The 26,780-nt window shown below is 37.3% G+C and overlaps 1 protein-coding gene across 3 annotated transcripts in view; it reads left to right on the top strand.

Annotated features, from left to right (window-relative positions):
- The window catches only part of GLCCI1 (glucocorticoid induced 1), a 58,048-nt gene extending 32,559 nt beyond the window's left edge, over positions 1 to 25,489 (top strand). The window contains exons 4-8 of one of the 3 annotated variants that reach the window (XM_054192102.1): positions 3,454 to 3,570; positions 6,682 to 6,834; positions 13,449 to 13,659; positions 19,510 to 19,630; positions 20,698 to 25,489. In XM_054192102.1, coding sequence (XP_054048077.1) covers positions 3,454 to 3,570; positions 6,682 to 6,834; positions 13,449 to 13,659; positions 19,510 to 19,630; positions 20,698 to 21,046 — 951 coding nt within the window. In that variant the 3' untranslated portion in view covers positions 21,047 to 25,489. The remainder of the gene's footprint in view (positions 1 to 3,453; positions 3,571 to 6,681; positions 6,835 to 13,448; positions 13,660 to 19,509; positions 19,631 to 20,697) is intronic. The other 2 variants (XM_054192103.1, XM_054192104.1) reach the window with 2 other exon arrangements.
- The last annotated feature ends 1,291 nt before the right edge of the window (positions 25,490 to 26,780 follow it).

Genomic DNA, 26,780 nt, shown 5'->3' with positions numbered 1-26,780 from the left:
ACATTTAAAATACCTAAAAATCAGTGTATAAACTTAAGATCCAAAACAGGCAAATGAATTCTCTATTGGCACATAAAAAAAAATAATTCACTTTGGTAGTTAAAAATTATTTTGCCCTTGAATTGAAAGAGGTGGGTGTCAGAATTGAATCTGTCTAGCAGTGAAATGGGCAATGCTTGCTTGCTTTCTTGTAGTGGGCCTATTAAAATTTACAACTCCTCAGCTCTCAATATGAACTTTGTAATGATAGAGGGTACCTTTTTTGTCACCTCCTAGCAAGATTTACTTTTTTTTATTTTATTTTATTCTGAAGGGAGCTACTGCTTTTTTTTTTTTATGAAGTCTTGAATATAACTTGTTGTAAGTTAATGCCAGACTGCTATAATGTTATGTTAATAGATACACATCTTGACTGGGAGATAAAGATTGCTATCAGAGTCTTTGTACTGGACACAAACCAAGTAGTGGTTTGAACCACTGGTATTTTTTCCCCTTTTAACCTGAATAGTTAGTTTGAAATTCTGTTGAAGTTGAATAGGGACAGTTTTAGTTACAGCTTACCCTGAACTGGATTTTACCCAGAACTGGAAAACCGCTGGACTTAAAATAAATAGTTTTCCCTTTGTATGGGTTTTTAAAGACATATTTCAGACAGCTGATTTTTCACTTCCCTTAAGCACCTCTTTATGCTGTATCTGTTACACTGACACCAGCAACCCCCCACTGGAATGTCCCTTTTGCTCTAACAGAGTACTTGAAAAGGACTTTGGAATAAAAGAGAATTGAATATGAGAGCTTACATTTTTTATGTGCTTTCATATACCAATCGAAAGATTGTATTCAAAGGTTTAGGGTGAATTTCTAATGCCTGTTTTACTCTTTGACCTACTGTTTAACTTGTTTATTAACAAGTGGTTCATGAAAGAGTTAGAGCTCACTCTCATTAATAAGGAGTTTGGCTCATTCAGCAATAGGAAGTTACTATGTTGTGTAGCCTGATTTGTAGAAATACAGCCTATTAGCTGGTTATTATTAATGAGCATTTGGACAGGAATGGTGAGATGTGACATGTTCCTGTGTATTATAGTCTGCATCTAGGTCTCTTCAAATGAAAAATGATCAGGATACTCAGATTATTCCAGTGTTGTAAAGAACCAACCTAATTTGCTTATTTCTCAGGTTTGTGCCATTAGTTATATTACTGCATGCATATTACAAGTGTTATAGACAAGATTCATGTTTATTTCAAGTACACTTCTAGCTGTAAAAACATTCAGCAAGCAAAAAATATATTTATAGAGTTGTTTCCTAACTTCTTATTCGTTTAATAATCTTTGATGGGCATCTTATAGTCGGCTGTATGACAGTAAAACATCAAGGCTGAACTGCAAGTTTGTGTCCTGAATAACCTGATATAGGTTTATTACTCTTATGATGTACCGATCTTTGTGTTTTCTTGGGTTTTCTTGTTGGCTTTTTTTTTTTTAATAAATAATCTTAAAGTATGTCAAGAGAAGTATGTCAAGATACATCGACAATATTGTACGGAACAGTCAGTGGAAGAGGAAAGGCTGAAAACTCTTAATTTTTTTGAAATGTGCACAGATATAGGCATTGTGTTCCCCTCCCATATAGTCACATGAGAGTACATCACGCTCCCTGCTTTCTGATTATTCTTGTAGTCAGCCATCTCAGTCCACAGCTATCTTCTGATCTGGGCGTTGTTTTTATCTTCTGTTTTTATGTTTTTAAAGGGAAAGGTGAAGGTTATTTCCCTGTTCTCCCCATTCTCCAATATTCTGATGTAAGACATAAATCTTTGTAAATGTGTTTATACTTACCAGGCTGCTTACCTGCTTGCCACTACTCCCAAAGGGAGGATGGGGAAGTTCTGGACAATTTCTTTTTTTTTTTTTTTTTTTTTTTTCTCCAGAGATGAAGTATCTCTTCAGACTCTTTTAGAGTTTCTTCCAACATGGTGCCTGAGTTGCACCTTTCATGAAGAGATTAGTCTCACAGTTCTCTAAATCTAGCTCGTCTGTTTTAGAAACTCAGTCGTATTAGGGCGGTGTCTTCCTTGATGTATTCTGCACACAGACCGTTTCAGAAATCTGAACTGTTTGTCTTGTTGTTGAAAGATCAAAGTATTCAGACATTTCTGAGTAGCAATTCTCTGAATATGGGTAACGAGCTGTGGTAAGACTTGATACGAAGCCTTAAAGGTTGATCCTTCTTTTGTGAGTGATACCAGAAACATCACAAAGAAAAGTCCACAGCCTGGAGCAAAACTCCATCCAAACCTCTTCACCAAGCACCGTTGTCTCTGACACTGTGAAGAGTGATGTGAAGTGATTCTGTACCACAGGGTTGCTTTGCAAGAGCACAAGTGATATATTTAACTACTTGGAGTTAACCACAGAGTGTGTGTACTTGTAAGCTGTCACTCAGAAAGAGTGGTTGCTTTCCATCTGATGAAGTTCTTTGAAATGTGAATTCCATGTGCATTCGATTCTCCTTACTTGCCCTTCAGGTTTTTAAAAATTGTATCTCTAGCTGAGTTAAAAATTAAATGGGGCCATGCATACTTTGCCTTATATGCCAGTGTACTGAGCATGAGCAACAGTGGGACTTGAACCCAAAGGAAAAAATTACGCAGTCTTAATGAAGTGTCTGTACCTGTTGTGTGAATTTGCACATAGTCTAAACTTCTGAGACAATGCTTGTAGAGATAAATACTCTCTCTCATGTAGAAATTATCCGGGAGGAGTAAATAAGTGGAGGAATCCCCAAATGAAATTCTTTGGTTTCTGTTAAGGAGCAAGTCAAATGGATAATGGCTTTAGTTGCGTTTGACCTTTAAAATATGTAACTTTTGATTAGACATCTTTGCAGCAGACAGCAGAAAAGATAAGTCTGTCTGCCTGAAGGAATCTGTGATAATTTAGCCTGCAGGGAAATGCTATTAGATGTATTAAATAAGTTCTCCAAGATGAGCAATGCATATTGATTGCCAGTTGTTTGTGAAGGGTCTTTGCTTTTATGATGAATTATCATTGGAAAACTTTGGTTCGGTTTAAGATCAAACCAATTAAACTGTAGGCTTCATAGTCTCCAGTTTAAACCAGTTATAGGCCAGAAATGGCTACAAACTGTCATTATGACTACTTTTGTTTGCATCAGTTATTACAGCTGCTTGTTTGTAAATGAGAAAGTTTAGTAATTAAACTGAGCCTGCTGTCATATTCAGGTTGGCAAATAGGGCAGATACTTTGGAGAAAGAAGCTAATAAGCAGAAAGAAACCTTAATGCTCATGCTTCAAGGGAAGGCAGTCCCGTATGCTTGTAAAATCCTTGAAAAAGGACTTCGGATGTATGTGATTCGGTTTATATGGGAAGATTTGAGCAGTTTGCCTTTTGATAACTCATTATCGCTTCACCTGAACTTCTTTCCAGCAGATTGCCAAACTGAGGCAGCAGCTTCAGCGCAGTAAGCAGAGTAGTCGTCACAGTAAAGAGAAAGAACGTCAGTCACCTCTCCATGGCAACCATATAGCAATCAGTCAGACTCAGGTAAGTAGATAGTTACTCGTATTAACAGCCTCCTACCTTATCAGGGTTTGGCGAATAGCCTGCTGTTTCTTCCCATCTTTCTTCTGTTTGTTTTCTTATGTGGTATACTGAAATGCTTAACAACCTGATACTGTTGCGTCTTCACTGCAATTTGTCTGATAGTCATCATATAATAAAACAAAGAAGGGTTGCATCAGGATAGCAACTAAAACACATTAAGATGCTGGAGAAATTCTGAGCATGGCCAGATAAGACTGCGTTTCCAGGAATACATACTTGCTTCCAAGACTAATTTGTATGGTGCACTTTCAAAAGTCTCTGCTTCTCTGGAAGGTATTTGCTTGTCAGTTTCACAGCCCAATTTCATCTGAGCTGGTTAAAAAAAATAAAAGTAGAAAATAAAGAAAAAGAAAGGACCAAGGATAAGGAGTCTGGATTGTCAGCCCAACAATTGATCAGTCTTTGAGCAGCAAGCAGAACACTAACTGGCTTGTTACAAACAGATGTGTAATTCACCTTACTGTGTATTCATCAGTAAAAGACAGCAACATTGTATCACCAGAGATTCCAGAAAAATCTCATTTCCTTCTTCCATTTTAGGAATCTTTCTGATACTTTGCTTATTGGTCAGTTCCTGGCCAGAGAGGCAATTTCCACATGACATCAAGGGAAACAGTATTGTGGTGTTTACTTTCTAAAAAGAAAATGGTAATTCACCTTGAATTTAAACTCAAATCAAGATGATGCTTGACACAGTACCCCATCCCTGGTGACTAGAGGACCTCTCACACTACAGGATAAAAGACTTTTTCTTCATGGTTTTGTCTAGGACATACCTGTTGATTGGTATGCTAGTCCAGAATCATTGTCAATACAGGATTCTGTCTTATAGCATGAGAGTTTGTGGTTGCAGTCGCTATGTTACAGGACAATTGTTACCATATATTTTGAGTGTTTCCATTACATTAAATGGAAAAATTGCTGTCCTCACCAGCCTGTGCTTGTTCCAGACACTATGAGTTATTGTAAAACCTCAATCAGACATAATCTTTAGGATGCAAAATCATATGTCTGTATTATGTTGATGACTGTTCTTGCGTTCTATATCAATGGGCATTGTGATGACAGTACTTATCTCCATCCACCAGTCTATGGATTTGATATCCATTTGATATCTGAGAGGTTAAGCTCAGGCTCCTAGTCTGACATCTTCTGTTTTCTGTTATCTTACTGCTTACCTTTTATTTCAAAGTGATGTGTGAGTTTAGGCAAATTTTACAGCTCATCATTTTAACACTAGTCTGGCTAAGGCAATTTTTGTTTTCAGGTCATTTTCATGTTTCACAAAGTTATAAAAATTTGCCTGTGCTCTGAGTATATCTATATTTGTCCTATTATAAAGATGCTAACACACATGAAGAATAGCTTTGGACAATTACCTGGCCAAATTACCTGACCACAAACCATTCTCAGCTGGGTGCAGTGGAGGATGCCCCATGCAGTGTCTGTTCGAGCCATTACAAACTGACAGCGCAATTGAAACCCAATTAGGAGTTCCAAAGCACAGGCAAGGTTCAGCGAATGACTTTGTGAACCTTAAGCCACTTGTAGAAAGCAGTTAATCTTGTCTCATTTGACAGTGCAGACATTTCAGTCCTGATTAAATTTCAACTACAGTGGATGCTTAACTTGGACCCCATGTTACTAATAGGCCACTATTTGAACTCCCGAAATGTTGCTTCTGTTGTTGTATTTCCTGACTGCCTTTTTAAACAGCTAGTGTTTTAGAAAGAAGAGGTTGAGCCGTGATGGCTGAGCCTTTGTGTTCCTTCTTCTGTTTGGATAGAAACTCATGGTTAAAAACTAATCTTGTGATGAAGACACATTCTTCCTGAAACTTTTATGCTTCTCTAACAAAGGATCCCACTACATTTTGTTATAGAAAAGGGTTTTGCTTTCCGTCTCAAAGTAAGCTGTTGCAGATATCTGTGCCACTCGTTATAGACACAGTAAAAAGTCTTTGACACAGGCTGTAATCCACCTAAGACATATGCTTTGAAGGTCCCTTATTTAGTACCTGGAGCTCACTTTGTCATGGCTCATGCAACATTTTAATTTCTCAAGGAGGTGTTCTCTGATGAGGCCGGTGGAGTTTTCAGTTCTGGCATCATTGTGGGAAGCCATCCTGCAGGCAGCGTGTTTTGTCAGAGTCAGAGAATGCCTCCACGCAAGTGACAAGCCCCCTTGGGGCTGCACATTGTGCAAAGTTCATTTGGCAAGAACTCAAAAAAAACAAGTTTAAATTTTGTCTTAAGCATCCTGTGATTCTGTTAACAAGAGGAGAACGTATGCTGGGAAGTGAACTCTGTTCATGGCTGTCAGCGTAGGTGCATCTATGCTGTGTAGACGCTGCCAAGGTAAAGCTTTGGAGGTTGACTGCACAAGACGCATGTGCACTCTTGTGGATGGTTCCTGTTGGTAACAGAGCTCCACTCCAACAGATTTTTCTCAAAACAATACTTGTATTTATTTACATACTTGATTCTTAAACTCCAAATGATTTCTTTTAAGACCTTTGACATAAAGTTCTGAAAAGCTATAAGCTAATGAAATTAAAAGTTCAGAATGAACGCTTTATTTTTCAGTCAATAAAGCCAACCAAAGACAATAAAAGTGCATTAAGTGAATATTTCAGTTGAGTGGTTAAGCTTTAGGAATGTTGGGAAATGCCTTTTGGATCCCAGTTAAACCATCAGCATCAGCACCCTGCGTGCTCCCCACCCCCCTACTACGTATTCCATAACCTATACATCTGGAACGTACACGTACCTGCCTACTTACTGATAAGTGAAGTAGTAGAATGTTTTTATTCTACTATAGAATAGTTCTATTCTATTATAGAACACTTCTTTGAGTTAAGTAGAGGTGATTCTAGTGGCTTTTGATTTATGCAAGCATTTCTTTTTATTTAAATTTGACAAGTAAAGATGGTCTTCTAGATGACAAAATTAATACACAGCTTCTTACTTTTTAGTTTTTCTAGTCCTGGTTTCCAACTTTTGTCTTTATTCCATTTTCCAACTTCAAATCATGTTGCTCTCTACTTTCTAGGCTTCTATTTCCAGATCAGTCCCTATGCCACTGTCAAACATTTCAGTGCCAAAATCAACTGTTTCACGTGTGCCGTGTAACGTAGAAGGAATAAGCCCCGAACTGGAAAAAGTATTCATTAAGGAAAACAGTGGAAAAGAAGAAGTATCCAAGGTAAGCTTATATTAATGTGTTTATGGTTGTTTTTTCTTCGTAATCTATAAACACATGGGAAACCCTGTGACAAACCCTCCATGTGGCTGAAATTACAAATGGTTTTCTTCAAAGATCTGTTTGTTTGAAAATTTTATTTAAGTGTTTTAGGGTAGTGGTTGTTTTTTGGGGTTTTGTTTGTTTTTTTTCAAAGGGCTTCTGGCTAAACATACTTTGTTTAGAATGCCCTTTCTGTTGAGAACTTGAAAGTTTAGATACTTCAGGCTACAGTAGTAAGTAATTAGAGGTTAGAGGAGATTAATTTATTTGCTCCATTTTGCATTCTTTTTCTTAGGCAAGACTTAAGTTTCCCGTGCCATGTTCTGCTTTTTGGTTTTAATGCTTTTCTTCCGTAGACCAAATGGGACTCATTTTAGCTCCATGAAACCACTGTGATCTGTCATGGGAGATCTCCGTATGGGAAATGCTAAACGGGGCAGCTTTGTTTATGTGGGGGAACTGGAGTATTGGAATTGTCATTGAGGAGCACTGGACTGCTTAGATGACGCTTAAAATGTGAAATACTTGGTTTACAGCCACCGTTTCCTAAATACCCAATGAAATTTTTCTGCTGTGGGATAAACTACTCTGCTGTTTTTTCTAATCTTCTCTAAGACATAGGTTCTGTTCTTGTGAATGCTCATGTAATAGCAATTCAGTGTACAAGTCAGGCTAATAAAACTTTAATCAGAGGTTTAAGATTCCAAAACCTGGTATTTGTAGTTCTTCATTTCGTTAGTAAACTTAAAAAGCTTTGGAATAATCTTGGCTTCTCCAGAGACTTAGTTGTGTGGACAAAGCAGTCTTAAGAATGAAATACTGTAGTAGTAGATGTTTTCTGATAAGTTTGCTTTCCTAAGGCTGTCTCATCCCTTTAGAAGTAGGGGGTGTGTTGTAACAGGGGAAAAAGAAAAAAACAAACACGCAAACTGAAACAGAAACCTTGTTGCATCATCTCCAAAGAGAATATAAAAAGGCATGTATTATAGTGCCACCAGTGATCTTGCTATGGCTAGCGTTTTAATCTCCTATGGTTAGAGGACATTTCATTTATTTATCAGACAAATCATCTTCATAAATGTTGTCCTTGGGCTTTAACAGCTTATTACTTGGGATGCAGAACTCAGTCTGCGTAAGTTACTGAATGTACTGGCTCTGATCCAGCAAAACAGTTAAGCACATACTTAAGTGCATTGTTGGATTGGGGCCAGAGGTGCTCAGCAGTTTATGCAACGAAGGCAGTAGTGAACCCTTCCTCCAAACATCCAGCTGGGGAGAGAGTCTTCAGACACAAAAGAGAGTCTTAAGTTAGACATTGCCCTTGAAGTCAAGTCCATCTTTACGGGCAGCTGTGGAACTGTTAATTTCTGTAAAGTCTGGTCTCTTGAGACCTATAGTGGGACTCCTAGCACTGTCTTTGAGCTTACTAGATCTCATATCTTACTTATGGAAGATCATAATAAGAGTCATTTACTCAGTCTTACTGCTGGTGAACTTTCTCCTAATACAACAATCTTGCTTTTTAGCCTGGGGGAGTTGGGGCAGCTGGGTTAAAGGTTAGGAATTACTGAACAAAAGATAAACTGTAGGAAACCAAACTTCATTAGTTTCACTGCTAGTGAAACAATTTGTTTTTCTTTCGATTTTATGCCATTCTTTCTAGCTGTAACTTTATGTATTTTTAGAAAGTGTTTTAAAATAGCAATCAAAAGTATTTGGTTGCTTTGGGTGATGTGTGAAGGATAAATTATTCTGTAGACTTGCTTGTAAGATTGGTGTGCCATCTAGATTTTCAGCTCATTTCTCTTCACCTGTTTCCATGTTTACTTCATGTTCAAACCTTAATTTTCATATAAGTCGATCTATCCAGCTGCATAAAACACTTTGTGCCCTATTGTGAATGTGTACTTGCCAGGAAGCATTTAGGGAGTAACATACAACCAGCTAAAAACACTGAGAAGGCATATTACCTTTATTTTAGGTGCAGCTCACTACCCAATTTTTCATTTTTATTTTTTCCCAAATTTAGGTACTACATTAGTAGCTTTCTGATTTCATCCATTTCATTTTGATAACCACGTTTGGGCTGTCCCAAGCAAAATAAAATGCATTTTAGTTCTGTTAACTTTTAAAATTTTAGTCTAGTGTTCTTGAATTTTTTTCTACTAGTGTCTCATCTCTTCAGTATAAACTTGTGGTTTTTATTTTTTTTAACAAACTGTATCTTGGTTCATATATTGAAATCAGACTAGGTCATATATAGGACAAAAATAAGCTTAAGGTTAAGGCAGTTTTATGGATAATTTTATGGATGTTACTTGAATTACTTTTTAAATTTAGGTCCCAGTTAAAATGGGTAACCAGTGAAACTTTCCTCCCAGTTTCACACTTCATTGCTTAGTCTTCAGATACATAAATCAATTTAATTTACTTTTTAGACTTGTTTTTTAGTTTTTTTTAGGGTATGATGTTACATACTTTCTTTTTTCCCTCTTGCACACTCGAATTTTTGTAATCCTACTTCTTAAAAAATGTATAAATTGTTTTGGAATATGTCTTCTGTCTTATCTCATGCTGACTTAGTTCTGTTAGTTCTTTGAAACGCTCTTCATTGGCTTTTTTTGATAATATTTTCATGATAATAGAAATTGTACTTCTAGAAGTACAATTACTTATAAAAGTAAAAATAATTATTGTAGACATTTGCCTTGTTATTTTTGTTTCACAAAGGTAGTTGATGGTACAGTAATGTTACTATGTCATTACTGTTTAATAATCTAATTGACCATAAAGTTTAGAGGTATTGCATTGTAAGTGGTTAAAACATTCCAAATATTTCATTCTTTTCAGTTCAGCAGTGTATGTGTGTATTTTTTCAGATCATTCATCTTGCTTAGCTAGCTGAAGGTGTTCTCTTTTTTCTTTCATAAAACCAAGTTAAAGTTGGCTTCGTTGAGTCACTTCTTAATCGCCTCTTTCTCCTCAGATTTATTAATAAACTTTAATTAATTTTCTAATGCGTGTATTCAAAGATCCTAGATACATTTTTCTTCCTTTTTTATAACTCGTTGACTTAACTTTCCAGGAAATTAAGATAGTGTGCCTCTGTTCCCACCATAACTTGTAAGGAATCAGCTTTTTGTGAAGTTGTGACGGGCTTTTGTGCTTTGTCCCGTTGTGACTCCACAACACAAATGTTGGAGACTTTGGTACACCAAGATGATGAAGTTATTGTAGGGAGTGGCGGGTAAGAGGTTGCCTCTTACAGAATACACTGCAAAAATAATGGAAAGTGCCCCGCAGCTGGGCAGGGACACGCTCATAAGTCTCCTATTAGGAAAAAAAGTATTACGGGAACTGTCTTTCAAATATACATAAGTAATTAGAAATGAAGTCATTTTGGTGGACTATCACACACAAGTAAAATGATTAATGAGTTTCTTGTTTGATTTCTAATGCATCTGGAAGTAGATAGCAAGGAGGTTTTATGTACCTATCAGAAAACTTAATCCTGTAATAAAAGGACTGTTTTTCTAATTTGCAGAGATGCAGAGGATCATGACTTACATCTTCATATCCTTCATCTGAAAAGCCTTTTTTTTTTTTTTTTTTCCCCAAGTGCTCCTTCCCAGGATACATTATGGTTTTTTTTGCACTTGCACCTTATCTAATGCATTGGTGACTTCATTGATGCTAGATGGAAGAAGCACTTTACTACATCTGCCTTTGTCTTCTAGTCTAGAGAACTGTTTTTAAATGAAATCATCGAATGCTTTGCTCTCAAGAATTTGCCTCCCAGACAGACGTAAAGCTTAGGAAGAACAGATTATTTTTAAGGCTCCCATTGGTATATCTTAGTAGCATTTCTGTTGCTACTAAACAGGGCGTTCTTGTTTTTTTCCAGCAAAAAGAGCGATACTGAAAACAAAGTGAATTTTAACAGCGTATTGAGAAATGCATGCTGTTGTCAAATTGAGCACTTCCATACCTTTGCAGGGAGATGAGGGTAGTATGTAACTATGTCCAAGAACACAGTCTCCTACAGGGATTGGCAGGTGTCCTGTCAGAATGCATTTGGCATAAGGTTAGTACGTGACTGGACACTCTTGCAAAAAAACCCACACAAACAAACCACCAGTATGTAGAATGCAGTAATTTCTAGTCGTTTTCCATGCATTGAGTGTTATGAAAACTAATAGCAGCTGTACCAAATTAGTTACCCTTTTTCTTATGTTCAAAGGTTGCAAGGACTTCAGTTTTTAGAATAGTTTAGGCATGACTCACGGAAAGTAGCTTCTAAAGTATTTTTTATGTTGATCATGTTTAATTCATAAAGTTCTAAAAAAGCAGAGTACTTTTAGTTGATATTTTCATGAAGTTTTTTGCATTTGTCAAAACTTGGATTCAATATTAAGGGAAAGATAAATACAGAAGCACAGTGATCTGAAATATTTGCTGGCATTTTCTATGCCTTAAAAGTTATTTCACTTGGGAAGAGTGATAAATATTTAGATTTTTCTACTTGTGTGTATATTTAGTGGCATGTCTAAAAATATGGATAACTTTTTGTACCTCAAATTTTAATTCAGTGGAGGTTGAAATATGTGATTTGGGATATACTTCCTGACTACATAAGACTGCATTGTTCCTCCAGGTGTGGAAGAACATCTGTGTTATCCTGAAGTCTTTAATTATGTGTTCACTTACTGTTTTTTTCCCCTCCCTGGAATCCTTGCTTTACCTGTTAATGTAGAGCGTAATATATGCACTTAATGAGCAGCTGTTCAGTGTTTTTGTTTTCTTCTCATTAGATCTGTGTCCTAATGCTCACTATTAAACCTTGCTTTGAAGTTAGAAATCTGAATTTGTTCCTGGGTTTTTGCTTCTATGTAATAAGAGAGTGTCTGAAATTTAGTTCTCTTTTTATCACACCTGTGTGAGAAGAAAGACGATATTACCTACACTTCATGGATGGAGAAACACAAATCCATCAGGTTTCTATAATGTGATTCTTCAGGTAACTCAGGATACTGTATGCCATTTTAGGAGTTTGAAGTGTAGCTCCCATAGTCTCCTTCTCCATCTGTGAATGTTGAAGACTTTTGCAAATCAATTCTATGTAGGCTGGGCATCCAGAAAAGAGAGAGGTTGGTTCCTGGCATCTCATAGAATTTTTGTGGCAGAGACAGAAATAAAAACACTGTTCTGCATGGCAGTTATTTTCTTGGTTACGTTAATTATGAGACTGTTTTCTTTCTACAGCTTGAGTCTTGTTTTCTGCCTCTCTTCTGTCGGTGTAACAAGTGATACAGTGCGTCAGGTCTGTCTTGTGCATTGAATGAGTCATGGCCTGTTTGGGGTGATGGGAATAGCAACGCGTAGTCATGTTGTAACGCATATGCAATGTGAACTGAGCTGTTGGAACAGACCACGCAGCTGTGTCCAAACTTTTTTGGCATTTGATGTAGCAACTGTAACGTTCCCTTTATAGTGTTTCTTTGCTCTTAATTGAGAAGTGAAATGGTATTAACTGGAGGGCTCATAAGAAGAAAAGGATCTTCACACTCTGCTACGTCTCCCTCTTTGTCTACTATGTGGTGGTTTTCTGGATAGACTATTGCTGAAAAGGGGAGAATGTGATACTCGGCCACTAGGTTTCATGTCCTCATGAAGACTGTTGGGTTGAATTTTAGGGCCTGGAACAAGCTGTTACAGTTTTGTAATATATGAGGAGGAGAAAAGCAATAAAATAAAAATGTTCACTGGAAGTGAGAAGGAAAAAGGCATTAATTTTTTTGTAGCTAGAACGTTTAAGCTGTTCTCTAAGGCTTGAATACAATCCTCACTGATGTGAGGATAAAAATTATATTTAAATCTTGCAGGCATTTTTTCCCCTTCACTTTTAAGCAAACCTATAATTCCTGTTTGATTTCTTACATTTAAAGCAGCACTGTCTTTATGATAAAACTAATTTTCCACTGGGAAGGACAAGTAAGTAGAGCATGCCAGTCTACTACTGTGAACATGTCTACGCAGTGTATTGTAGAATGGGAGGCAAGATCGCTCTGGCCAGCGCCAGCTCGGCTGATATGAGCAGGCAGTGCTTACTAGCTTTGGTTCAAGATAAAGCTCGTGAACCTTGCATAAGCCCGTGCGCCATCTGCTTAGTTGCCATTTTGTCAGAGATCACCTATGGAAGTGAAGGATGGAACGTAGAGGTGTGCTAGAGAATTATGATTTACAAGCAAAACTTGGATGCTTTTATTTATAATAGTAATTCAGTTGGTTGTTATGGCAATAGTATGTCATTGTGTTTGACGTTTTCTACTTTAACTGTGATCTCTGTCACGGTACTTGTTTTTCTTTCATAATAACAGTGACCGTTATTGAAAATTGTATTACTAAGTATATAATGAGAGATCTATTTGTTTGTGTAAAACTTTTTCTTTCAAAAAAGGCTTGTTTGCTGTTCTTGAGGCCTTGCCTCATTACTTCAGTTATGAGCGCTATAGGCTGACTTTGCTTAGGAGGTTGATCTTTTCTCTGTAACCTGAATTGCTTGTTTCTCTTTGCAGCCTTTGGACATCCCTGATGGTCGAAGGGCCCCATTACCTGCTCACTATCGTAGTAGTAGTACACGAAGCATTGACACTCAGACTCCGTCTGTCCAGGAGCGCAGCAGCAGCTGCAGCAGTCATTCACCATGTGTCTCTCCCTTTTGCCCTCCTGAATCTCAGGATGGGAGTCCTTGCTCAACAGAAGATTTACTCTATGACCGTGATAAAGGTGAGAGTAGAATGGCCCGCCTTTACCTATGGGAGGCATGTGATGTCCTGCTTTTACAACTACCTTCATTTTACTCATTTCATCAGTTTTTGTTTTTGTTTGATGGTTGTGGAGGGATTGAGGATTTATCTTAAAATTGGTTTTGTTTGTTTACATATCTTTTTCCCTCTTGTTTGTGAAACTTCACAAACATCTTCCATAAATACGTCAGAGGAGCACAGCAAACAGTCTTAACCATTTGTGAAGATTCTAATGTGAAGAATTCAGACTCTAACATGCTTATGTTTTAAAAAACGTTTCAAGAAGGTTTGTGGTAGACTATATATCCATCATGAGTGAGTTACTTGCTGATCAAAATGGTGATGATGAAGTTTTGGACTGCTTTTAAAAATACTCTGTTTCTGAACTCTCATATTCCACTTGAAGCTGTTGGGTGAGGAGCTCAGATAGAGTCTGAACAATCTGATGGAGAGTAATTACTTGTCTGTGTATGTTGCATAACAACCCAAAATTTCTTTATAATTTATGTGTTTATATGTCAATATCCTGCATTTTTTTTCAAAGTCTGTAAAATGTTGTTTGGTTTTATAGAGGGAGTAGACTGGAGTTTCAGTAATTAAGAGTTACTGATTGAACATGTAGTATGAAAATATAGGCACCAGTGTAAAAAGACTGATGTTTTTGGACAATTGTTTACTAATGTAATTGTTCTTGGGCTTCTGGTCAGCTAGCTGGAAATATGGATTTCAGTTTGGAGAGGTGCAGGGTTTGGGTAAAACATGCCAGTAGGAGTAGTAAGTTTCACAGAGGAAATGAAAACTTTTAAGATTTAGGGTAGATTTACTAATGATCTCAAGATAGCAGGATTTTGAGGTTATAAGTAAAGTTAAGCTTTTTCTGTGAATATTCTCTGTTTAATAATTCTTAAAGTAATTTGGGAATAAGATGGAGGCAGGATAATAAGGCAGCAGGAGAAATACTAGCTTTTCTTCGTTTCTGAAAAGTATTGCTTTCCCATCTTGGATATAAAAAGAAGTAGTGGGAAATAAATCCACCTGCCTGAATCCTGAATTGGGGGTGAGTATGTGCATGTGTATAAGTTAACCACATCAAAGTAAAAGTCTTAGCTCAACGTGATAGTTGGCCATGCTCCAAAAATAACAAAGATATTACCTTCCCCCCCTTCTCTTACTTATAGTATGCATGTGAATTGTAATGTGTTGTCAAGACTGAATCACTATAGAGACAGCCTCTAAAGTGTTAGCACACAAGGAAACCTCTTGACAGGTAAATTTGTGCATATATGTCCTGATAACAAATATAAGTTTAAAAGCGAGGAAATGAATCATTCCTTTTGTAGTTAGTACTTGGTTATCACAATAATTGGAATTTTCAGTGGTACTTTATTGGCAATAGTGAGTGAAGACAGTTTGATATAATGCATCTAACCTCCTTAATGCTTTTCAAGGGTTTTTATCCCATCTTGGGCTTTTTTTTAACAGCTAATTGGAGTAAAATTTATTGCTGAAGTTCACAATGAGTAGATACTTATTTGTTGATTTGGATTTTAAGATCGGCTTTAGTGATAGGTTTGTATCAAAAGTCTGCTGTAGTAGTAGCATACAGGTGATGGTGATAAACACCTAGCTTTGTAAAGTTAATGCAATTGCATTTTAAAATTAGTTTAAGGTACTTAATACTGTGCTTATGAGAGATAAAAGCTTGAACTGCTCATCACAACTTTGTTCTTTAAGCACAAGATAGAAACCAGAAAAATACATAGTGTTTTCCAAGAGAAAGTAATTTGTTCAGAGGTTGTAAAAATTAAGTCAGAAAGGCGGCTTTTACTCTCAGATCATTAAGATCCCGCAGGGATCTTATTCAGTTGTTCTGAATAAAAATGTTATCTTCAAAGTAGTTCAATTATAGATAAATGAAGGATATAGGTAGAAATTATAGGCATAGCAAGTTTTGAGAGACAGTTTATTAACATTTGTTGTGGATGTTAACTGCTTTGTAAAAGAAAACTCACAAAGTTTTTTGCACCTTCATTTTAAAGGTTTTTCTGATGCTAGAATAACACTGTCGTGAGTTTGCTGTGAGGCCTGTTAAGTTTTGAAAACTGCATATATGTATAACCAAATGTAGACATTTTAAACCCAAGATATTTTCCTGTTACTTTTCTGAAGTTGAGGTTTTATTTCGCTCTCTATGGGAATAACTTGGCTTTACCATTAAAAAATATAATTATCTGCTCTATGAATGCTCCTGACTGTGTTGCTGAATAGGAAAGGAAGGTTAGTAGCCTGACAGAGAGACATGAGCAGTGAGAGGAGCCAGGGCTCTGTACAGACACAGCACTGCTTTACATTTCTAAAGCATCTTTTATTTCTTGTGCAAAGCTGTGCCTTGGCCTGAGGCCCTCACAGCTGCTCTTTGGACTGTATCAGCTGTTTGGTTTACATTTCTGCAAGAAGCTGCTAAATCTATTGAATTTTTCAAAAGAAAGCGCAAGCTAAATTTCAGAAAAGGCCCACGATACTCATCCGAATGGAGCAGTGATACTAAATGGCATTTATTGGAGCAGAGAAGGAAGGGTGGGAGAAAAGGTGTTTTAGTGGCACCTGGCTTTATGATTTTGTTTTCAAATATCAGCCTGTTGCAAGGTAAGTTACTGCCTTTCTGTGTTATAAAGCTACCGGTTTCACTAGATCTGTTTTATGATGCTCTGGTCCATAAGACTATAATTCAGAGTGCTACATAGCATACTTAGTAGCTGTGATGGAGGTGAAGCTCAAAGGCATCCTAAGGTATAAGCAGATAAAATTTGGGGTTTTTTTACTGTACAAAAATAGATAGCATAACCTGTTTTTCAGGGGTTTTGATTTAGATGCTTTTGTGTAGCATTGTGTATTCCTGTTGTTGCTAGCAGGCTGTTACAAGGAATGTGTTCATAAGATGATACTTTTTAACTTCTGAGCATCTGATTCATAGTTTTTAAAATGAAAATTGTATCTGAAATCTTTGGATAGTCTGAAGAAACAAAAGTATTTTTGAACCTATCAAAATGAATCTCAAAGCTCACTGGCGATGTTTCTCGTTGCCTTTAAGTTTTGTCACTCAAAAACTTGTTTTACAGATTCTTTTTTAGTTTGCCTCTTTTGTTGCTGTAATATATGCAAGCTAAAATTTGTGGTATTAAGTCTTCTGGTTAAAGTAGTATTTTTAGTGTTCAATTACGATCTTAAACATTTTCTAGATAACAGAATATATTCATTTTGAGTATTTATGTTTAGAAATTCTGTGTAATAAGTCTCCATATTGTCTGCTATGTGCTTATGGTAACAAAACTCACTTTAAAGGTTACATCTCTTAATCTTCAATCATTGTCATCTTAATGAAATTTGATTAGTTGGTCGAAATATGCCAGCAGAGCACACCCTACTGGTGGAAGCGTGGAAGATGCAGATGTGTCCTTTGACATGAAGGCTCATGCACTGCAGCCTCTGAGAAAGTAAAAAAAAAAGAAGTGTAAATAGCTCAGTTTGAGAATACACACTTGCAGTGTCATTAAGGATTAATAATGTGACAGTTTAGCACTTAGGAACTTACAGGAAACACAAGTGGAAACTGGCTTAAGCTGTAAATTCCACCTCTTACTACTTTAACTGGTGGCCTATTTTCCCAGTACCCTTCCATTCTCACACTGCGGCTGTATGTGTAGGACCAACACCAAGCTCGTACGTGTGAGCCTCCTAATAACCACATGTATTTTTTTAAATAGTAGTGTGGGGTGTGTTTGGTCAAAATGAAAAGCTAACAACTTAATGAGCTTTAAAAGCAGGGAGGGTAAAGAGAGAAACAGAACAGTTAAATTATACGATACTTTTTTTTTTTTTACTTGTTTAACAGCTGTCTTGTATGGAAAGCTTCAGCCAGACAGAGCTAAATAAACCAAAAACTTGATTGAAAACTGAACTGGCTAGACAAGAGTCTAAATCTTCCAAGAACTGACTTAACTTTGAATTCAGTTTGATTCTTTCCTTGGATGTACTGCCACAGTTTTCCACTATTTGGTGGAATGAATAGTAGCACATTTTATGTCTCCGAGTTTTTAAATAGAAACTTGGATCTTCTATTTTAAATATTAGAAGGAGGAAACAAACTGTCTGGGTTCTGTTAATGATTTCTGTGTTTGGAATGAGCTGTGTGGGCCAACAGTGGAAAGATGCCAACAAGGACCATCATGTTCCCAGCTTGGCAAATATCTGTATTGTCTCTAAGTTTTTTCTGCCTTCATACAGTTGACACCTAAAATTCCCTAAATAGAAGTTCTGTGTTCACTATACAGCAGGAGAGATCTGAATAATCAATACACTACTGAGATTCACTTCAACTGTTGTGTTTTTTTTTCTCATATCTTTCACAGTATATCTCCAAAGGGGAAGTGTGACATTTGAGTTGATTTGTGTCTTGTTGTAAGAGGAAGCAGAGATGTTTCAAAACCTCGAATGATTAGCCTTTGTATTTGAGTCATGGTTACACAAATGTTTATGTAGTTACTATTTCCAAGCTGTTAAAGACAACCTTATATGCTTCAGTGAATCTAGATCATAGTGCTTGAAGCTTTGGTTGATTTTCCACTGTTGCTGAAAAGGCACACTTGAACAACAGCAGAATAAACAAAGGTATCTGAGTTAAAAATGGTAAGGTACCCCACATCGGTGGAAAGACTCAGAAGGAGCTAAAGCAAGAGCAGTTATTTCTCTCCAAATGAGGTGTGTTTGTAAGTTGGGGGATCCTCTTTAACCTTGCCATCTCATTTCATTTTTTTTAATTGTAAGCCCAAGCAAAGAATAGGGTGCCACTAATACTAGCCTGAGACAGGTGTTGCTCTTCGAAAAGGTAGAAGCCACTGCAGAGAGCTAATTTTCTGTAATTATTTTTGTACCTGCTTTATTCCTTAATGCACTGAATATCATGTTGTCAAGATGAGTGTTTAAAGTGAACCCTTTCATAGTCCTGATTTTTCAAACTGTTCTTCTGTCATTACCAGAGTGGAGTCTCATCTCTTACATTTTCCAAGAAGTACAAAGAAACCTGCCTATTGCCTTGTGTCGTAGATCTTCACACCTTTAGTTCTAAGCATGTCTAGTGGTTGCCTGTAAAATATACACAGCCAGCTAGAGTTATGACGGATACTTACATCATATAGTTAGTGGTAATGAGAGAAATGAGGTTTTATTTTGGATAGTAAAACAACTTCACGATTGCGAAGCAAATAAGGTAGGGCCTCGTAATGATGAGGTATCAGTACCTGTATTACAAATGTACTTTGTTTACAACTTCTGAACTATTCATGAGACTAATGAGGTCAACATTCCAGTGAAGAATTATGTTTTAAAATAAGATACATGCTGTATACACACATTTTCAATAACTGTGTTTATACAGTGACAAGGCGTATTATCATTACCACTCATAATTCTTCTGCATGTATTATGCATATTACCTTGTTCATTTATGTTTTTTGAAATACGTAATAAAGAACGTATTTGTTTCCAGGATCACAGCTCTGCTTTGTTCTGATTGCAGTGTTCTGGATAAAAATATCCTCCTGTTATGTGTTGTTATATGATAGATTACTGCTGCACTGTAGCTTTTATTCAGAAGAAATGTGCTATACAAGGGTGTTAGAAATGGCCTGCGATAAAGGAAGCATTGTGGTAGCAGCAAACCGGCATAGTGGCTAAATTGTGGAGAGAAAAAAAAAAAGCATCTTGTTTGGAAATCGAATTTAATTAAAAAGCACTCTCAATCTCTAGTAATCTAACTGCTTTAAATTTTCAGACAGTGGGAGTAGCTCACCGTTGCCCAAGTATGCCTCATCTCCCAAACCAAACAACAGCTACATGTTCAAACGAGAGCCCCCAGAGGGATGTGAGCGAGTGAAGGTCTTTGAGGAAATGTCGTAAGTAATGCCTTTTATATCAGCTGGTATCTGCAAAGCAGTAAACCTGTTTACTGAGCCTATTCAACTGCAGATGAATAAACTATTCCAGCTGATGAGTTTTTCAGGAGCAAACTACTCTTAGAGTTTGTACAGAAGAGAAGTTGAAGTGTTCATGTTGGTTTGAAGAGGAAATGGAGTCTTTTATGCTTGAATTCTTTTTGTGCATTTAGAAAAGGCAACAAAAATCCAAGCAGAAAAGATAAGGTACATTTGATTTCCTGAGCATTTATAAACATCTTTACATATATTTTTTTATTAACCTTTTAAATGTCTGTGGCTTAAAACAAAAACTCTCCTTGTTTTTTATCAATTTCAAGCATAGGTTATGTTTTGATACGTATAAAACGTACTAAATGGAGTGAAATCTATGTAAAATGTTTGTAGATGGTAGCATACTTACGGCATAGACTTTGGTCAATATTTTTGCTGAGCAAGAATTTGAAAATTAAACTCTCGGACATGGTGTCTTTTTCCCCTAGACCCGGCAGTATTTGAGCACATGCTGTGGAGGTTGCATGCTTAGCTTCTGTGGATGAAAGAATTTAAGGAGGGGACGTTTCTTGCTCTAACAGCATTCATTGCCTGCTGGATGGTGAAGGAGCAATGTTGGGTTGTGGAGGAAGCCTCCAGACAAATTACAGAATATGGGAAAGGAGAGGTCTCTTTCATGGAGGTTCTCAAAGGGATTTAAGATGACTAAATGTGTTGTTGCTGCATTGTTTTTATTAAAGAAGAATTTGTGCCATTCTAAATTACTGCGGCATTTTTTCATGTGCATACGTACTGCAGATTTTGCTTGCTGGAAGTTGCATGTTTATCCAGTGATGATCAAGTCATTTTTCTGACAGTACTATTTTTAATGCTGTGGATCAGTTAGCTGACTACCAATATGGAAGATGTTTGCCCCTCTGTCCAATTAATCCCATTCCTTGTCATTCACATTTTAGCAACGTGTAGAACCACAAAGTTCATGACGTATAAAACATCTTGGTTGCCCAGGTATATAATCTTTTTTCTTGTTGTAGGTCTCGTCAGCCTGTCTCAGCCCCTCTCTTTTCATGCCCTGACAAAAACAAGGTTAATTTCATCCCAACCGGATCAGCTTTCTGTCCTGTAAAACTTCTGGGCCCCCTCCTTCCCGCTTCAGACCTGACGCTGAAGAACTCTCCAAACTCTGGTCAAAGCACAGCTTTGAGCACCCTGACTGTTGAGCAGCTTTCGTCCCGGGTCTCTTTCTCATCTCTGTCAGATGACACCAGCACAATGGACTCTACAGAAGTCCCGGTACAGCAACCGTCCCAACAGCAGCAGCCGCTTTTGCAAGAAATTCAGACTGAAGACCATTCCTCTCCTCAGAGCTACGTGTTAATCTAGAGCAAGGTGGAGCAGGCCTCTGCCCTGAAACAAGGATCTAATAGTTCAGATACATCTGCATGAGGTGGCAACCTTTCAGAACAACATGGAATACTTAGCAGCATTCGGAAAAAAAATATCTCAACGCTGTTCTTGGCAGGGACAGAATTCATATTCAGCATTTTTTGTGAGAAAGCAGTAATGCCTGCAGAATCCATATATCATTAAGCGTTTTAAGTGGAGACTATGCATTTCATAGTATGTTTGACCAGATTAGTACTGTGTCCTGTGTTCTGTTTCAAATTCTACAGTATAAATAAGCTCTATATATATATAAAAAAAAAGTTGCCTGTCTGAATAGAAAATGTCTTGCTGTGTTGTGTCCTATGGAAAATACTGTACTTCAGGATTATGTTTACAATTGATCCAGGTGTTTATGTTTCTAACTTCTGTAATACACACAATGCAAAAAAAAAAAAAAAAAATGGCCACAACAGTTGCACAGTGCCCACCCTATGGCCTAGCTTCAGGTACTTCTCTCGAAGTGTAAACTCAGGTAACTTGGAATGTATATCATATTGGGATATAAAATATTTTACAGCTACAAAGCTAAAGAGGGAACATCGCTCTTTTGCCTTTCCTTATTTTATGCATTAATACTTCCTCATTACATTCCACTTTCTTGGAATAAGTGCATTCAGATCCAGGTGAACAATGACCCTGGACATGGGTGAACATGAGGAGAACCAGCAAATCTGTGATGTATATCACTTTGTCATGTGCTTACAAGTAAAACAACTGTTGCATTTACTGTCATTTCAATATATGTAAAAACGTGGCATTTAAAGGTTTCAGGTGTTGCTCAGTTAATGACTGTTAAACTGTTGCAAATAAAGTGTTCAGTACTAGGCTGTATACATGAGAAACATTCCACGTTGTGTGTGAGAGGATTTTGAAAGACAAGAATGTTTTTGTTCAAGGACAGAAATTCTTTCAGGTTTCACAGGGGGTGATGGGGATTTCCTCTCATGTTTTTGTTGGCAGTTAAGGATGTGAAATGCTACTGTTACCGTCTAAAAGTCAAATTAATGTTTAGTTTCTCTTTTGGAAATGTTCATTCATTTGCTGGTTGGAAATAGCTTTTCAGATTTTGTCAAGCAGTGTTAGATGAGCAGCATTTTATTTATGTAGTGAGTAATTGTGTTTGGATTAAAGTCCAAAAGTAGCAAGTGGGTGTTCTAAGAGGGGTGGGGAAAACAATAGTTTTAAGTTCATGTTACTTAATCAAAGCTTCTCCCATAACTTTCAGTTACTTAAATTGTGTGTGTAAAAGTGTGTTTTCCCCCCTCCTTAAGTGTGAATAAAAAACAAATCCTTGTAAAATAATCCTGGTTTTGCAGGCTGGACACTTTCTCAAAATAGTACACGGCAAGAACGGGTTAGTGGTGCTCTTCTGTTGTACTGGAATAAGAGGAGCGTTGCTTTCAGAGATAATTTCCTGTGATACAAAGAGGACCCCAAAGGCAAAATAAACTTGATGTTCTTGCTCCATTGCTTTCAGCTCAGTGGAACTACATTTATGCTGTCTGCTCCTAAGAGAATAAGGTTCACCTTTTCCAGGAATTGAAGAGATTAGTAGCCTGCAGCTACTGAGCGTTTAAACTTGCTGCATTATGTTTTTTTCCTCTTTTGAAGATGAGATTGGAGGGGGGTGAGAGTGAGCCACCAATAACTACTCCCTAAATATGTGCTTTCTTTGGAGATAAAGCATCGTTCCCTTTTTATTGCTGAGGTTTTGTTAGTACGATCTTACAATGTGGAATTTGCAGCCTATAAAACAGTCACTGCTTTTTGACTCCCCTTGCAGAAAACACAGAAGGTGAGAGAGGTCTGTCTCTCGCCCTTTTCATGTGAAAAACCTTCTTGAAACACAACAGCCATCTTTAACCCTACTAATCTCAGGCCTAGGTGAAAACACTATGTATTTTATAGACTGAAGATAAAGGGGAGAAAATACTCGTGATGTAAGTATCGATTCCTTTTTAATATTTTTCTTTCTAGATTAACATTGCAGTATGATGACCTTTGTATGCTCTGGTTATGTCCAGATAAGAAATCGTAGTCTCAGTTATTGGTGTTAGGTTACCAGGGAATATGATGAGTGGGTTTTAGATCATTGATGAACTCTGTACAATATTTGCAATGCCATTACATGCTCTTTTTATTTTTTTCCACGAGAAACTAAATATTAATTAAATTGCACATTTGTTCTTAGCAGATTTGAAGGTTTTGAACCAAATGTGTTAAAGCTAATGCTTTGCCGTGTAAATTTCCCAGCAGTTGTTTATCTCAATTGTATTCTACATCCAGCTGTAGAAATTTGTCAAATATTGTTTAAAGTTTTGTACATAGTTGTACTGTTATTTCTAGCCACTGTGCTGAACAGTATTCAAGTTATCACACAATATTGCTTTACACAAGGAAATGTGTGGCTTTTGTTTTGTATTTTTTTCGGTATAGAAGTTCCTGTGTCTTATTTAAATAAAAATTATAGTTAAAAAAAAAAGAAACGAAAGTGGTGGGGACGACACACAACAGCAGTGGTTCATTTATTTGTTTTGGAAACGGCATATGAAGCACCATAGAATGAGATTAAAGTTTAATATTGTTCCAAATTTACATCTAGAATAATCTCAACCATGTATCTTTATGACTAGCGTGCTGTGTCTTCTAGAACAAGATAATCTCTTATCTATTGTTTTTTGCATGACGCTGTTCTAGGAAGGGGAAAAAAAATCTAAAAATAGCTGAATGCTTAAATATACTTAAAAATAGCGTATTTTTATTTCCTCATATAATGAGGTTTTTCTTTCTTCAGAGCATAGAAAAAAAATAATGAGTTAGGCGTTATTGGAAACTGTGTATCCGCTGCTGTGTTTGTGGTATGGCTAATTTCAAGTTATCTGTTGAAATTTGTGAAAGCCATTAGATGTTTCACTATGTGAAACTAAACTAAACCCCTAAAGGATGTGGTATAAATCTACTGTCAGTCTTGGTTTCATGTTGTTTTGTATGAGTCAAGTGATTGTCATTTGACTTGCAGAATAATTCTTTCCAGATGGGGGATGAGGAGGAGGGAGGAAGAAAGAATAATAATATTTAAATACATGTAAATCCTCCAAAGTCAGTGTTTACTGAAGAGCACTATGGCAATAACCAGCAAGGATGGTTTAGTGCTTATTATCAGTAAGTGGAAATACAAGTTTTCAGCATCCCAAAAATTACAAGGTTTCGATGTGACTAAGTTAAAAGCATTAACTGGAAGTGCTGAAAGTCTGGAGCCTCAAAGGGTGTCGGATCCCCCCCTGCTATGAAAATGCTTGATGTCCTTCAGTCAGAAACAGGTTGCTTTCAGCCACGTCATCATCAGCTTGTAGGGCGTGCTGGGAAGAAGCCTTGCGACTGCCTCGTCCTCTACGTGGATTTGGCTGCAGCAGTTTCGGGCTGTCCTCGTGTGGGAGGACACTCACTTCTCAAAAATTACTTTGACAAAAGCGTGTGGCTTGCCCCGAAAGGCTGTGATGCAACTTGTACCACGCGTAACTTTTTCACCGTCCCTGTGAACCGAGGCCTCGCCTGGTTAGTTACGGTTGTGGTAACGTGTCGCTTCCACATAAGCCACACTTGGAAGTTGTGTGCTTCTCTTAATTCACTGTGGATGTCTTCCTCAAAGCCAAGACAAGAAGTCCGAGAAGTGCTGAGAGTAGAGAGCTAATGAAATAATTTTGCTTTGTGACTAGAATATGTTCCTCAACTTGAATCTTGCATTTCCTAGCAATTCATGGCTTTAGAAAATGGACTTTTCAGAGACTGGAGACGGCGGGACACTGGGCTGTGTAAGGGGAGCCTGAGGCTATCTATGCTGGGGATAGGGGACAATGGATAGTGACTGGTTTGTTTTAGGAAGCAGGGTGCTGTCAGGGAGATGACTTATGGCTTCCCGAGAAATCAGTTCTTGGGAAGGGCCAGATATTGGCCCGAGGGTAGAGCCTCCATATCTTCACAGTATTTAAATATAAGCCTGGAGTAATACAAGATAAACACAAGAAATGGAAGGGATTAGAGATGTTGGCTGACAGCACAGTTGCAAGTGAAGACCACTGAGGCTTCGCAATCTAGCTCCTGGCCTTACTCCATGGTAATGGATTGATGCCTTCATCGGCTACTTGAGGTAAAATCCAAGCAGCTTGAAGATGACAGATGACTGGTAGAAGTATAAATCAATTACTGTTGTAAAACTGCCTGGCTCACTTTGGAAAATATAGCTATGCAAACCCAAATTTGAAGGTACACAATTGTGAGGAAATAACCGGAGTTCCTGTAATGTGTTTCCCCAACCTAAATGCAAGGAAAATGTGAGCGAAAGTCCATCCATTACTGGGATGCACATGTGCAGCTATTCAGAGTTGGTGCTTGGCTAAAAGAAGTTGTTTGATCAAAGATTGTGATGCAGTTTGAAGTATGTGTATCTTGCCCCTTTACATTGGTGTAACAAGTCCTGGAAAAACTGTCTAGATCAGGAGAGACTGTAAAGGGCTGGAGAGAGCTCAGGGAAGAGCTGTAGGAATGAGTGAGGTACTGGAAAAAACACACAGCAAGGTTTTGTAGGAACGCAACGTGTTTAACTTGATGGTTGAAGAGTGACTTAATTCCAGTTAGTAAATACCTACATAGGAACTACTTAGTAACAAGCTACTTAAATTTAACAGGCATGGAATACTAAACTCATGCAGTAAGAAAATGAAGCTAGATGAATTTATACTAGAAACAACGTTTTTATTTTAGCACCATGGGTAATTAAGTACTGGGCCAACTTGCAAAGGTGGGTTTTTTCAAGTACTGGTACGTTTAAAATGAAATGATTTTATAAGGATGTGCTCAAGATGTTTTTATAAGCCTTACTAACTCGTTATTTTTTTGGGGTCTTTTACATTTTTGTTGACTTAGAAGAGGTAGGGGTTTGTAACTACCTTAAATATTCTTGCCTCACTAAAAAAGTAGTGTGCTGCCAATATTTTTAACTAGAGAATGAACGCTTCTTTTTAAAAAAGAAGTCTGGAATAGCTCTTTGAAGATAGTTTTCGGCTCCTGAAATTTTGTTTTGTGTGACAGATGAGTGAAGTCTCCAGTAAAGCAGAGGTGGTTGAGTAGTCCTGTAGTAGTTTTGATTCCTGTCAGCTCCTCAATAACACTGTAATTTTGGAGAGGTGGCAAGAAATCGGGGAGTAGGCGGTGTCTTTTTGGAGTGCAGTTGGTCACAGAAATAATGTGTCACTCAAGTGGGGCTGGTAGGAAAACCCTGATTGAGAAGGTAGAGCGTTTCCTCAGTAAAGACCACATTGGAGGTAGGTGAAAATGCAGATCAAACTGCTAATTCAACTGACAACAAGAAAAAATAGCAGTCGAATGAAGCTGGATAGAGAGATGACCCCCTTTTTTAAGAAGAACGTGAAATTTTATCTCGGGTTGTAACAAGTTCTGATGTTAAATTGGCTGCCTTGAGCTGTGGCTTGGAAGGTCGCACACAGAGGAGCTGGAAACCTGGGAGAAGAGGAAGTTGTGTAATCTCTTTTTTTTCCCTCTTGAATTAGAGACTGAGCTTTTTAATGAAGCACAATTAGACTAATAACTGTGCCTGTAGAGAAATAAGTTCTGGGGATTTTTTTTTAACTTTTTTGGGGGGTGTATGTGCATA

Source organism: Rissa tridactyla, chromosome 2, assembly GCF_028500815.1.
Source record: "Rissa tridactyla isolate bRisTri1 chromosome 2, bRisTri1.patW.cur.20221130, whole genome shotgun sequence".
Lineage (NCBI taxonomy): Eukaryota > Metazoa > Chordata > Aves > Charadriiformes > Laridae > Rissa > Rissa tridactyla.
Note: the sequence above shows the minus strand (reverse complement) of the source record. Positions and strands in the feature narration are given on the sequence as shown.